The sequence below is a fragment of the Schistocerca gregaria genome, chromosome 3 (assembly GCF_023897955.1).
Source record: "Schistocerca gregaria isolate iqSchGreg1 chromosome 3, iqSchGreg1.2, whole genome shotgun sequence".
Taxonomy (NCBI): domain Eukaryota; kingdom Metazoa; phylum Arthropoda; class Insecta; order Orthoptera; family Acrididae; genus Schistocerca; species Schistocerca gregaria.
In genome coordinates this window covers 395,283,119-395,296,673 of record NC_064922.1, presented here as the reverse complement: position 1 = coordinate 395,296,673, position 13,555 = coordinate 395,283,119, and the positions used below count along the sequence as shown (strand labels likewise).

Genomic DNA, 13,555 nt, shown 5'->3' with positions numbered 1-13,555 from the left:
AAAGCTGTGAGGACGAGGCATGAGTCGTGCTTGGGTAGCTCAGATGGTAGCCGGCACGGTAGCTCGGCGTGTTCGGTCAGAGGGTTAGCTGATCTCTGTAATAAAAAAGAAAATGAGTGAATGCATCAATAACGAACTTCAACGGCGTCAGGTAACGTCCGTCACGAACAATTGAAACAAACAATAACGAACAAAATGAGATTACAAAAAAAAAATAAGAAATGGTAGGGCACTTGCCCGCGAAAGGCAAAGGTTCCGAGTTCGAGTCTCGGTCCAGCACACTGTTTTAATCTGCCAGAAAGTTTCATCGTATAGCATTGTTGGCTGGGAGGCCCTTTGCGAGGGAGTTCGGCAGCCGTATTGCAAGTCCTTTTTAGTTGACGCCACTTCTGCGACTTTCGGGTCAATGATGATGAAGTACACACAACACCGAGTCCCCTGCCGGGAATCGAACCCGGGCCCTTTGCGTGGTAGCCGGAGACGCTACCTCTACGCTACGTAGTCGGACGGAAGACATTATACTAAATAACCATTGTCCATTTTATACCTATACCTATCACAGTACTTTAATTGTGCTCGGCGTTATAATTTATTATTATAAATGATGACCCCAATAAAACTGGTACCCATCACGCCCGTACTTCAATTAACAATGAACTAACTAAAAGATAATCGGTAAAAGTAACGTTAAAAAGCATGTAGTTACCTATTTACGAATGTTGAATGAGAAGAAATGCTTCCACCTTCGTTAATTGAGTTTGGATGGGAATATTTTAATAAATCAAACTCAGAAATAATCCTTAATCTTTAATTACCAATATTCAGTTTTCCACATAATCACCATCCAGTTGGATACATTTCTGCCAACGATGAACAAGTTTTCTGAAGCCGTCATGGAATAACTTGACACTGTTTCCGCAACCACAGCCTCGCAGTTCTCTCAACTTCTTCACCAGAAGCATAATCGTCTTTCATTGTCGGGGAGATGGAAGTCATGTGGTGCTAAATCTGGACTGTAAGAAGGATGCCGTACGGTGCTGAGATTCAGTCTATGAAGTTCTGCTGTGGTGGCAAGTGAAGTGTGTGGTTTGGCATTGTCATGCTGCAGGAAAACATTTCCCTTTTCCATTCGGATCCTTGTCAGCCATCGTTTCAGAGTTCGCAGCGTTGTAATGTAACGCCCTAAATTTATCGTTGTTCCACGATCAAGGAAATCAACATGGATATCACCATCTGCGTCCCAGAGCACTGTGACCATGCTTTTTCCAGATGAGGTCTGCGTATTGGATTCCATTTTCTGTGGCTAGTCTTTCTGTCGATATTCCATAGACTAACGTTTCGTCTCCGGGTCGTAATGATCTATCCATGTTTCGTCTCTTGTCACAGTTGAATGGAGAAAGGAGTCACCCTCATTCTCGTAACGCGAGAGGAGTTCCTGGCAAATTTCAAGTCTGTGTGCTTTGATTTCAGAAGTCAGCATCGGGGGTACCCATCGTGCACAGGTCTTCCGATAGCCAAAGAAAGCAGTAATGTGGCTCACATGTTCTTTTGAAATGCCAATTGTGCTTGCAGTTTCTCTTTGAGTGATACGAAGATCGTCCTGAATCGATCTATCAACATTTTGCTTGTGAAACTCGGTGGTTGCTGTCACAGGACGTCCAACTCTTTGGTTTTCACGCAGATCAGATGTTCCCGCCTCAAAATCTTAAAATTTACTCGCCCAACGACGCACAGTACTCACATCAACACAATCACCGTAAACTGCTTTCATTCTCTGATGAATCTCCTTTGGGGTGACACCTTCTGCTGTCAAGAATTCAATGACTGCACGTTGCTTAAATGGTGCTGACCGACCGTCTGCGCAGAGTTCCATACTTTACACTGTAACAACACAACCGTTCAATGCTAAAGCTTCCCGCCAACTGGAGCTGTAGAGAAGAGGCTACGGAACAAGCCAGTACCAGCCGCATACCAATGCTGCCAACAGTTGAAGAGTTACGAAAGTGGAGGCATTACTTCTCAGTCAACCCTCTTATAAGAGATACTGGAAGTGGTGGCCATGGGCATCCAGCCATCGTCGACTTCGCGTGATGACGTTACCAGCAACGCAGTGTAATTCTGCAGGCATGATGTTGTTAATTTTTCTAGTAATGTTCGTTTTAAGGCCGTCTATTGTGCGAGGGCTAGCAGAATACATTTTGCTTTTTAGTGTGCGCCATAAATAAAATTCACACGACATTAAGTCTGTTAGCCTTGGGGGCCATATGCCTCTACAGTCAAGTCTGTGTTCAAGAAACAAGTTGGTGGTGTGGACCATACTTTGGTTGGATGTATGAGTGGTTGCTCCATCTTGTTGAAATAATGCATACAGATTCTCGAAATCTGTTAATTGAGCATAGAAAGAGTCATAGATCTCTAGATATCTGGCACTGTACAGGGTGAAATTCAAAAATATGGGGCCAATAATGACCATGCCTGACAACGCACACCAAAGCCTTATCTTCTCCGAATGGAGAGTTACGTCATGCAGAATATGTGGGTTGTCCTGCGATCAGTATCTGCAATTCTTGGATATTACATAACCTGACAGATGAGGCCACGCCTCACCTGACATGAAGTAAAGGAAGGTGTCCAAGTAACCAGCTGCCGAGAATTTTTCCAGATTGTATGGGGGTGGTCCATGGAACTCTTCTATCTCTGACGTTTCGTCCGAAGCTACGTTGAACATCTTCGGAGGTGCTCATAGTTGTGCTGAGTCTTGCCAACTGACGAGTCGGACGTCGAAGAATGGTCTAAATACCGTGGAAAGTGGGCGTGGTCTGGATTTCAAGTGATAGCAGAGAAAAAACTTGTTAAGGATAAAATATAACTATCGATCATAGTACGTCAAAGATAAAAACATCTTATCGATTCTGTAGCGCCACTGTCCACATATCGCTTAGATTCATGGCTTCTTTTTTTTCAGTTTCCGAAAATTTCACTACGTGATCACCTGGAATTCTCTGAAACTGAAGTTTTATGTACTATGGCGAACTATTATCCATGGCTATACAGAGAAGCCATCGAAATATATAAACATGGGGATAATTATAACAGAAAAAACGAAGCCATGAAACTCAGCGATATATGGACAGGGGCGCTACAGAATCGATGAGAAGTTTTAATCTTTGACGTATATGATCGACAGTTATATTTTATCCTTGACAAGGTTTGTCTCTGCTATCACGTGAACTCCTGAGCATGCCACTTTCCAAGGTGTTTAGGCCGTTCTTCGACGTCCGACTCGTCAGTCGGTAAGACTCAGCACAACCAGGAGCACCTCTGAAGATATCCAACGTAGCTTTGGACGAAACGGCAGGGATAGAAGAGTTCCATGGACCATGGCCGAACAACCCGGAAGAATTCTCGGCAGCTGAAACATCCGGTCGTGACAGCCTTCATTGTATGTCCAAGTAACTGTCAGCAGTTGATGTTCACAGCCATTTACAATAATGTACTCTTTTTTTCCTAGTCCTCAAATGTCAACTCTTGCACGATACTCACGCTATACGTTTTTAATTTCATATATTTCTGTATACGGCGTACAAGATACACCACCCACCAGCTGCCATAACCTCCTTACCGACTTGCGAGGACTTTTCATAATGTCAATGCGCATTCTGTGTATATAGTGCTGGTCGTGGGAAGTGTCCTACCAGGATACATTCCTTGATTGGACCTGTCTTTATGTAGCACTCCACAATATCATTTCACTGTTCTAATGCAAACTGGCCCATTTCTGTAAGACCTAAACAGCACGAGCTCCACATAACAACTGACGCACGAACACACAACTGCCCTCAACTTTCCGGTAAATGTAATGTAGCCAACTTTCGGAGTGTGTTATTTATCACTTCACAGGCAGTTCGAGTAGAGGTGATTAACCGGTACCTGACACCTACCGGTTTTATGTGGGACAGCCGTTACTTACAAATGTATTTATAATGATGGTAGAAGAGTTACACTTAATTTATATTTAAGTAGAAAAATAAACAAAGAAACTCAAAACATCATGTTTTACGAGTGAATCAAACAGTAAAATAAAGTACCTGGTGAGATTAACAACATAACTAAACATAACGTATTTAAAAATTCTGTCAAAGTACTAGTATTCCTCTTAAATAAAACTTCGTATCCAGTAATGAGTTATGTACATAAAATGAGTCATTAACATAATACAAAGTAGTTACTGATAAAAATTTTCCGTATGTGTATAATGAAACATCTCCGACATTCAACTATTCAGTTCCAAAATATGATAATATACGTGTTACCGCTACATTGTGTGTCCAATATCTATGGGGGTGTAGCTAACATCCTTTCATCTGGCTGATATCAGAATCTCCTTCGTTAAGAAGGGATGCCACTTCAGCTTACAGACAGAAAAACTGGGAAACATGAAGCATGTAATGGTAAGAAGGTGTGAAGTCATGGTTCTGATGTCAGGTGAAAGGGTATATGCTTTCTGTGTCCAGTGGTTCCAGCGTGTTCAGTGACTAGTGACGAGATGCCAATGTACATTGGTTTTGGCATTATCAGCAAATATATTTGAAAGTTAGTGCGTATGAAAGAGCATTGTATAAAATGAATAAATCGTTGTACAACTATACCTTTAAGTGACTACATGATTGCATTTGTCAATTTTTTACCTTTTAATTGGTATGTTCAGTTGTTCACTTTTTCTTACATTATATTATTTTAGGAAGTTTAAATGTCTAATATAATTGAAAAATGGTATGTAAAAGAAGGACAACTATTTAACTATTGTGCACAAACTCTTGTTTCTTCCAGGGTCCCACTCGGTGCATGCAGGAGTTGGTATCATTAAATATTCGGATGTCCGGAATTCAATTCCACGTACAGCTGCAATTTATAAGATTTCTGCGATAAGGACCAGCCCGCCTTGTACCGATGACCTGCTCCTGAAAGGTTGCAGTCGCGCACACTAATTCAGGTTCAAACAGATACTGCAAGTGGAAGAACCAGGGATGTACAATGCAGTGGGGAGCCCTACATCCATGGAACCTTATTCATCTAAATAATGTAATGATGTACCGTAGTCCCGCAAACAGTTGAGGACTGATCAGGAAAATCATAAATAGAGAGAAAATGCAGATGCTTGTGGAACGGAGTTTTACAGATTTTTACTTTATGGTGAAGCTATGTATATTATGGAGAATCTGTGAATGTTGTGCCGAAACTGGAATACCTGTAGACACAGCGAAAGCTCGGGGATCCTAAATTAATACGACGGGATGGGGCTATGAACCTCACTCATAGCGAAAATAGGTCCGCAGCTACCTCTCAGGCTACAGCAGTAAAGGAAACGAAATGGAAAGAGTAAAGAGCTTGTAGTCTCCAGTTTTTGGTGCAAGAGCGAACTCCTCAGCTGACGGATGGAGGATTATTATGAATGCGAGAAAAAACGGTACAGTATGTTTCCGTGAAGTTTAGCTGTTCATTGCAAGGCAGTGAAAACAGTATGGAGAATATGAGATAAGCGGAAGTAGGAAAGGGGCTGAAGAAGGCAGTTTACATGCGAGAGTCCGACTGTATAGAATAGCGTGCAAATAATGGCTGCATGGACAAATCTGAGAGGAGAAATCAATGCTTTCAGTTTCTACGAAGGTTTTAAACGACTGTTGCAAACACATTTTATAAAAATCATTAGAGTAAAACAAACTCATGTCGACCGATTTGCAATGGTGTGCGACAAACGTTAAAAGACCAAATTTGGATTTCAAGGAATTCCCAAGTGATTATAACCTAGTCAGCTTACAGTAAATAATACAAGAAAAAAAATACAGGGCTATGAAGTGGGACAGTGCCAAACTTAAAAGTAGTGAGTTTATTTCAAAATAATTACCATTGACGTTGAATGGTCATACAGAACAGTGCACGATGGATGAGCTGTCTAGGAGTGAAACAAAGTAAAGAAAGAAATACCTGAATTCGAAGAACTGTTACTGGCAGTTCCGATTTCAGAAAGAAAGGAACATATGGGTACTACCAATGCAAAATAGTAAGCAGTTAATGTTGCTTAGAAACGAAATAATCAGGAAGTGTAAAAAGCGAAATAGATAATGAGAGAGAAATATGAGGAAATTGATAAGGAAATGACTGTAGACAGAGCTTTTGCTACAAACAAAGAGAAATAATAGACCATTTCTAGAAACGAGATGAAAACGCATTCGTATCAGAAAAAACACGCTTATGTTCAAAAGAAATAAGGAAAAGGTGTAAAAAGGTGGTAGTCAGGAAAAAGATCACGAAAGATGACTATGAAGCATGTTTCTGAATAACAGTGAAGTATATAGATCAATGAATTTAATAATAAATTGTAAACATGAAATACGTACAGTAAAATAAAATAAAATAAAATTGAATGCAGATGGTGATAAAAGGCACATTGTGAATAATGGAAGAAATACACTTCCATTGGGACATTATAGTTTACTGTAGATGTGTGGTACATAATTCATTTAGCATAATTAGTTGTATATATTTCATTAATCTATATCACTAGTTGTAAATACACTCCTGGAAATGGAAGAAAGAACACATTGACACCGGTGTGTCAGACCCACCACCGCCGAATTGCTCAACACGTGGGGCGTGAGGTCTCCACAGTACATCGATGTTGTCGACAGTGGTCGGCGGAAGGTGCACGTGCCCGTCGACCTGGGACCGGACCGCAGCGACGCACGGATGCACGCCAAGACCGTAGGATCCTACGCAGTGCCGTAGGGGACCGCACCGCCACTTCCCAGCAAATTAGGGACACTGTTGCTCGTGGGGTATCGGCGAGGACCATTCGCAATCGTCTCCATGAAGCTGGGCTACGGTCCCGCACACCGTTAGGCCGTCTTCCGCTCACGCCCCAACATCGTGCAGCCCGCCTCCAGTGGTGTCGCGACAGGCGTGAATGGAGGGACGAATGGAGACGTGTCGTCTTCAGCGATGAGAGTCGCTTCTGCCTTGGTGCCAATGATGGTCGTATGCGTGTTTGGCGCCGTGCAGGTGAGCGCCACAATCAGGACTGCATACGACCGAGGCACACAGGGCCAACACCCGGCATCATGGTGTGGGGAGCGATCTCCTACACTGGCCGTACACCTCTGGTGATCGTCGAGGGGACACTGAATAGTGCACGGTACATCCAAACCGTCATCGAACCCATCGTTCTACCATTCCTAGTCCCGCAAGGGAACTTGCTGTTCCAACAGGAAAATGCACGTCCGCATGTATCCCGTGCCACCCAACGTGCTCTAGAAGGTGTAAGTCAACTACTCTGGCCAGCAAGATCTCCGGATCTGTCCCCCATTGAGCATGTTTGGGACTGGATGAAGCGTCGTCTCACGCGGTCTGCACGTCCAGCACGAACGCTGGTCCAACTGAGGCGCCAGGTGGAAATGGCATGGCAAGCCGTTCCACAGGACTACATCCAGCATCTCTACGATCGTCTCCATGGGAGAATAGCAATCTGCATTGCTGCGAAAGGTGGATATACACTGTACTAGTGGCGACATTGTGCATGCTCTGTTGCCTGTGTCTATGTGCCTGTGGTTCTGTCAGTGTGATCATGTGATGTATCTGACCCCAGGAATGTGTCAATAAAGTTTCCCCTTCCTGGGACAATGAATTCACGGTGTTCTTATTTCAATTTCCAGGAGTGTATTTATTTATTCATTATCATTAGTTGTATATATTTAATTTATCTTTATCATTAGTTGTATTTATTTAATTCATCATTAGTTCAATGTTTCATTTATCAGTGTTAGTTGTGTAAACTTTTCTTTTACCATTATATATATATATATATATGTGTGTGTGTGTGTGTGTGTTTGTGTGTGTGTGTATCAGGTGATCATATTGGATTCATTTCATCACATGAGACAGATCACATATTTTATTATCTTATTATCAGTATGTTAGATTTAGACATCAAATTGAGATGCACCAAAAGTGGGCTTATTTTATGGAATTGGTAAAATTCGATTAAAACTGCCTAAAAATGGTCTAAAATCTGAGGGACTGGGATGGAACATACATCTTCCATCTTCTTGTCTAGATGTATAACACTGGCTATATACCACCAGAATTTCAGAAAGAAAGTCATCCATACAGTCCGAAGATTGCAACAGCCGACAACTGCGAGAATTTTCGCACAAGCAGCTTAACAGTTCGAGCATCGGAGTTCCTAATAAGAACAATACATAGAAGTATGGAAAAGAAAATCGAGGATCTGTTAGATAACAGTTAGTTCGGCCTTAAGAAAGGTAAAAACACAAAAAGGGCAGTTCTCACGTTGCAATTGATAATGGAAGCAAGACTGATGAAAAAGGAAGACACATTCATAGGACTTGTTGACCTAAAAAAACCGTTCGACAATGTAAAATAGGCCAAGATTCTGAGAAAAATGGGGATATGCTTTAGGGAAAGACCGGTAATTTACAGTGTGTACAAGACCAAGAACGAATTGCCCGGATCAAAAAGGCTGTAAGAAAGGAATGAAGTCTTTCGCCCCTACGGTTCAATGACGGGAATAAAAGAAACGTTCGAGAATGGGACTAAAATTCAAGGTGAAAGGATGTGAATGATAAGATTCGCTGATGATACCGATAACCGCAGTGAAAGTGAAGAAGAATTACAGGATTTGTTGAATGGAATGAACAGTCTACTGAGTGCCAAGTAAGGATTGAGAGTAAATCCAAGAAAGACGAAAGTAAAGAGAGGTAGTAGAAACGAGAACAACGAGAAACTTCACATCAGATTTGGTGATCATGAAGTAGATGAAGTTAAGAAATTCTGCTACCTAGTCAGCAAAACAACACGTGACAGGATGAGCAAGGAGGATATGACAAGCAGACCAGCAGTGGCGAAAATGGCATTTCTGACCAAGAGAAATCCACTAGTATCAAACATAGGCCTTAATTTGAGGTAGACATTTCCGAGAATGTTCGTTTGGAGCACAGCATTGTATGGTAGCGTGACATGAACTGTGTGAAAACCGGAACACAAGCGAATCGAAATATTTGATATGTGGTGCTACAGAAGAATGTTGAAAATTCGGTGAAATAATGAGGTAAGGAGTGAGGAGGTTCTCGACAGGATCAGCGAGGAAAGGAATATATGGAAAACACTGACAAGGAGAGGGGACAGGATGACAGGAGATGTGTTGAGAGATCGGGAAATAATGTCCATGGCACTAGATGGAACTGTAGAGGGTAAAAGAAGACAGATATTGGAATACATCCAGCCAGTAATTGAGAACTTTGATTACAAGTGCTACTCTGAGCTCTGAGAGGAAGAGCTTCGCTCCGGAGAGGAATTCGTGGCGAGCCGCATTAGACTATCAGTCAGTCAGTCAGAAGACTGAGGACCAAAAAAAAAAAAGGTCGTAATAATTCAGACACCAACTTGTAGCCGTCCTCCGACACGGTTATCTTTTTCTACGTGGCAAGAGCAAGGTACAATTGGTCGTTTCCATTGTTCACAATCTTTTGGCATCGATCACTACAGCCTGAGAGGAGCATTTGCTCTCATACTAGAGCTCTGATGGTTGTGTTGCAGCACGAACAGCCTGGAATAGCTTTCGGCATCAAGTGAAGGAAGGTTAATGTCGATGACGATGTTCATTAGAGACGTAGCTCAAGCTTGGATTGGCGGAAGGACAGAGGAGGCAGTCGGTCGTCCGGGATACGCGACCAAAGTGCTGACGTCCGAGCCATCTCGTTCGGTTTGGATGAGGAGGCTACTCACTTGGTCTCACCGTCCTCCTGGTAAGAGCTCCGATAGAAGCCGTCAAGACCATCACGAATCTCGCCGTTGAACTCCATCTGCAGAATATATGTATCACCAGCAAAAACCTGTCAAGAAACACAGAACACAGCTTGAATCGACTACTTTGTCTTTCCAGATTTGTAGTTTGCCTGTAGATCATTTTGTGGCGTCTTAGGACGCACATATACTTTTCTTCTTTTCTAAATCATATAGTCTAAACAAGTACTATAGAGAGTGCAAGAGATATAGTTTACACATTTCAACAGCAAACTACATTGTTGTGGAGTTAATAACTATAATTTTGGGAAATGACATTTGTCAAACTCGGACAATAACACACTTCTCTAGTCTTCTATGAGATCGTTCACGATTTTAAATGACTTGTATAGTAAAGTGTTGGAAAATAAGAACTTCTTGCAGTAACTATGCATTTACATGTTCAATAATTCCTGAGAGGCTACTATCGACACAATTTAGGTCTCATAGAAGAAAATTATGCAGGATCACATCAGGTTATATAGAGAAGACAATGTTTGGTTTTCAAGTTCGTCCGAGCGCTCCCATCCCACTGTTCTATCAAAAGTAGCCTGAAATCGAAGGTGTTGTTGGACCTGCACGAACGAAACACATTACAACTGCGCTAATATTCAGTTACTGAAATTGAAGCCCGATGACACGCTAGTAAAAGAGTAATTTACCTGCAAGTAGGTCTAATAATTTACTGTTAGCCAATAAACATTTGGTTGAGATAAGTTATTAAATGCAAAATAACTGCGTTTTACCGTTCACTTGAAATCAGAATGGTGGAAGAGATTTTCAAAATCTAAAGGTCTAACAGGTTTTTGCACTTTCACTTGTGATCGGAATTGCGAAGGATGACTTTACAGATGCTCCCTCTCAGTTGCGCTAGCCCGGCTCATCAGACGCACTCTCGAATAATACGATCTCAGTCAGCCTGCACAGATTCTAGGTCACGTCAACGAACCGCCAGCTTTGCTCAAAACAACGTTCACAGGCGCCGCAGGAGGTTTAGCTTGCCCAACCACTTTCATATCTGCATTCTGAACCCCTTTGGTCCTTAGATGCGATGGCGAAATGATTAAATTCGTCGCGTCATGCAATGTTCAGTTTTCACTTACAATCTCTAGCCCTTCCCACACATATTTACAGAGATACTTATATATCTTATTATACCAGCAATATTGCTATCCTGTTGTATAATAGATAAAAGAAAAATCATGATTAAACTACGCATATTGCTATCATGAAGATCATAGTTTTAAAATATAGTGTATATCGTTGCCTAAAGACGGAATTCCCCTAAGAATACGACAACGAAACGTAGTGTTCTCTTTGTGAACTGATTTTAAGGTAATTGGTGCTTTAGTTACAAGAAAGCGATAAAATAAAACCGTAGATCACATCGTGACACACTGGGGCGAACTTGCCTTAGGAATCAGGCATAATTCATGAGAAATTGGGAAAACGTTAAATACTGGACATTCGCTTGTTGTTGTCACGTTGAATAAATAAGTGATCTGTCCATTTCCTATCTAATTCACAGAGTTTCCCACACTGAAAGGAATTCAACGTCGTAGTCGGCCATAGGTCGGACGACCGAAAATAAAAAAATTAATAATTATTAGTTAAGTAATGAATTTTGAAGTGTTATGATATTTGTAATACAGGCTTGCTCAAATAACATTTTATGGTGTGGTCCTCTTGACATCTAATGTAATTGACTATGATTTATTCTTGAAACACTAGAATTTCAGTCGGTAAATTGTAATACTCGATTAATTGACCACTGTTGCAAAATCGCCGCAAGGAACCGTCGGATTATGGGCAGTGTTCCTTATTGAATATGTGGTGAACTTTTAATGGCTAGTTGGGCAGAAGTGCATTCGACTCACCTCTCGCTCGAGGGTGATGACGAGGAAGTTACTGCCGTCTTGCAGCTGCTCGTAACTGGAACCGATTGTCGTCCTGTTGATCGTGACGTTCAGAGACGTCACGGTGACGCTGCTATGCAAGGTGAACGTGGTCGTGTTGCGCAGGACATCGATGAAGATGCTGCTGGAACCGTTGTAGTGGAACGGCGCATCCCTGAGGACGCAGAGTACATCCTCTCACTCCACTCAGTCATTTTCATTTCTTATGGTCTAACGAGTGATTCGCCAGCTCAAAGATTAGGCTATACTCTACCAAACCGTTGGTTACCCTACATATGAGTCACTGATGTGAATGTAGAGAGTGGACTTAGATACCACGCCATTGGTATTGAACATAGGTGGCATGATCAGACTGTCTAGCATATAAGACGATTCTTCAGCTCTTGGATTCTATTAGATATCGTATGGTGAAGGCTAAACATTTGTAAAGCCGATTGGCACCAAATAGGCTCAAATAAAAAAAGTTGCTATTGAACGATTCGGATTATTTTCCCTATCAAGTCTTTTAGAGTTGAAGAGAGTGCCTACTTGTGCCACTCTTCCATTCACCGCTCACACTGATTTTCAAATGTTACGGTATGTTTGCAAGGAATGTAAACCGCCCTGCTTCGTGACCGGACGTTTAGAGCAGTTACCAACGATTTTCACGAATACTTTCCTTTCAGGCATTGGTAACTATAGGTATAAAGATAAAGCACAACAGGACAAGGACGATAAATGCTAATGAAGACTGAAAAATGTCGGTAGAATAGTGCAAACGATGGTAAAATTTAAGAAATATATAGAACATACAGAGGTAAAAGGTAGGAATAGAGGATATAAAAGAGAAGTTAAGGGTAACGGAATGGCGCATTGTATGACCAGGGGTAAGACAAGGAAAGACAACACGGGAACGCGGTGACATTTGTGGATGAGACTGTCGCATTAGAAAGAGTACGTGTAGAAAACCTACGAAAAGTGCACAAAACGCCGAAGATGAAAGATGAGAGAGCAGACCATGCAACGAACTCTACCAGAATTTAGGGATGTCACTGGAGTTCAGATTCAAAATGCCAAGATTTTCTCCACTTGTAAAGTGGACTTGGGTAGAATGACCGGAAGAGTAGTATGGGGAGTAAAGCATTCATGGATAAAAATACAGGAAACAAGTGGGTTTTCGACTCAGTTAGGACTGGACTGAGATGAAGATGGAAGTGAAGGAAAACTGGAGAAATAAGAATACGTGAAATAATACGACAAAGACCAACAAAAAAGAGCATGTTTTAGAAGCAGTATAATATATATTTGAAATATTGCCAGAGGAATCACGAGTTGATGACTACCCGCCGCCAAAGAGCTCCGCCCATAACCGAAAGCTCTCTCTTGTACTGGCACTCAACCAGCTAGGACGTGTTTCTGTGGACTTAGGTCGGTAATGACTGACTTACATTCATAATGCATCACCTCTCTATCCCGCTAATTGTTATAATCTGACTCTCCTTGAAGTTACCCACAGTTTGTCTATTATGATTAGACTTCCACTGCAAGTGAACAATGTACACTGGGCTTTCATATTCACGTCGGTGACCTAATCCAAATGGTTCAAATGGCTCTGAGCACCATGCGACTTAACTTCTGAGGTCATTAGTCGCCTAGAACTTAGAACTAATTAAACCTAACTAACCTAAGGACATCACACACATCCATGCCCGAGGCAGGATTCGAATCTGCGACCGTAGCAGTCACGCTGTTCCAAACTGAAGCTCTTAGAACCGCACGGCCACACCGGCCGGCGACCTAAT

General features: G+C 41.9%; 1 protein-coding gene across 2 annotated transcripts in view; it reads right to left on the bottom strand.

Annotated features, from left to right (window-relative positions):
- Positions 1–13,555, bottom strand: part of LOC126354353 (aminopeptidase N-like) — a 143,217-nt gene that overhangs the window by 104,399 nt on the left and 25,263 nt on the right. For both annotated transcript variants that reach the window (XM_050003929.1, XM_050003928.1), the window contains 2 exons: positions 11,736–11,928; positions 9,802–9,908 (listed from right to left, as the gene is read on the bottom strand). In XM_050003929.1, coding sequence (XP_049859886.1) covers positions 9,802–9,908; positions 11,736–11,928 — 300 coding nt within the window. The remainder of the gene's footprint in view (positions 1–9,801; positions 9,909–11,735; positions 11,929–13,555) is intronic.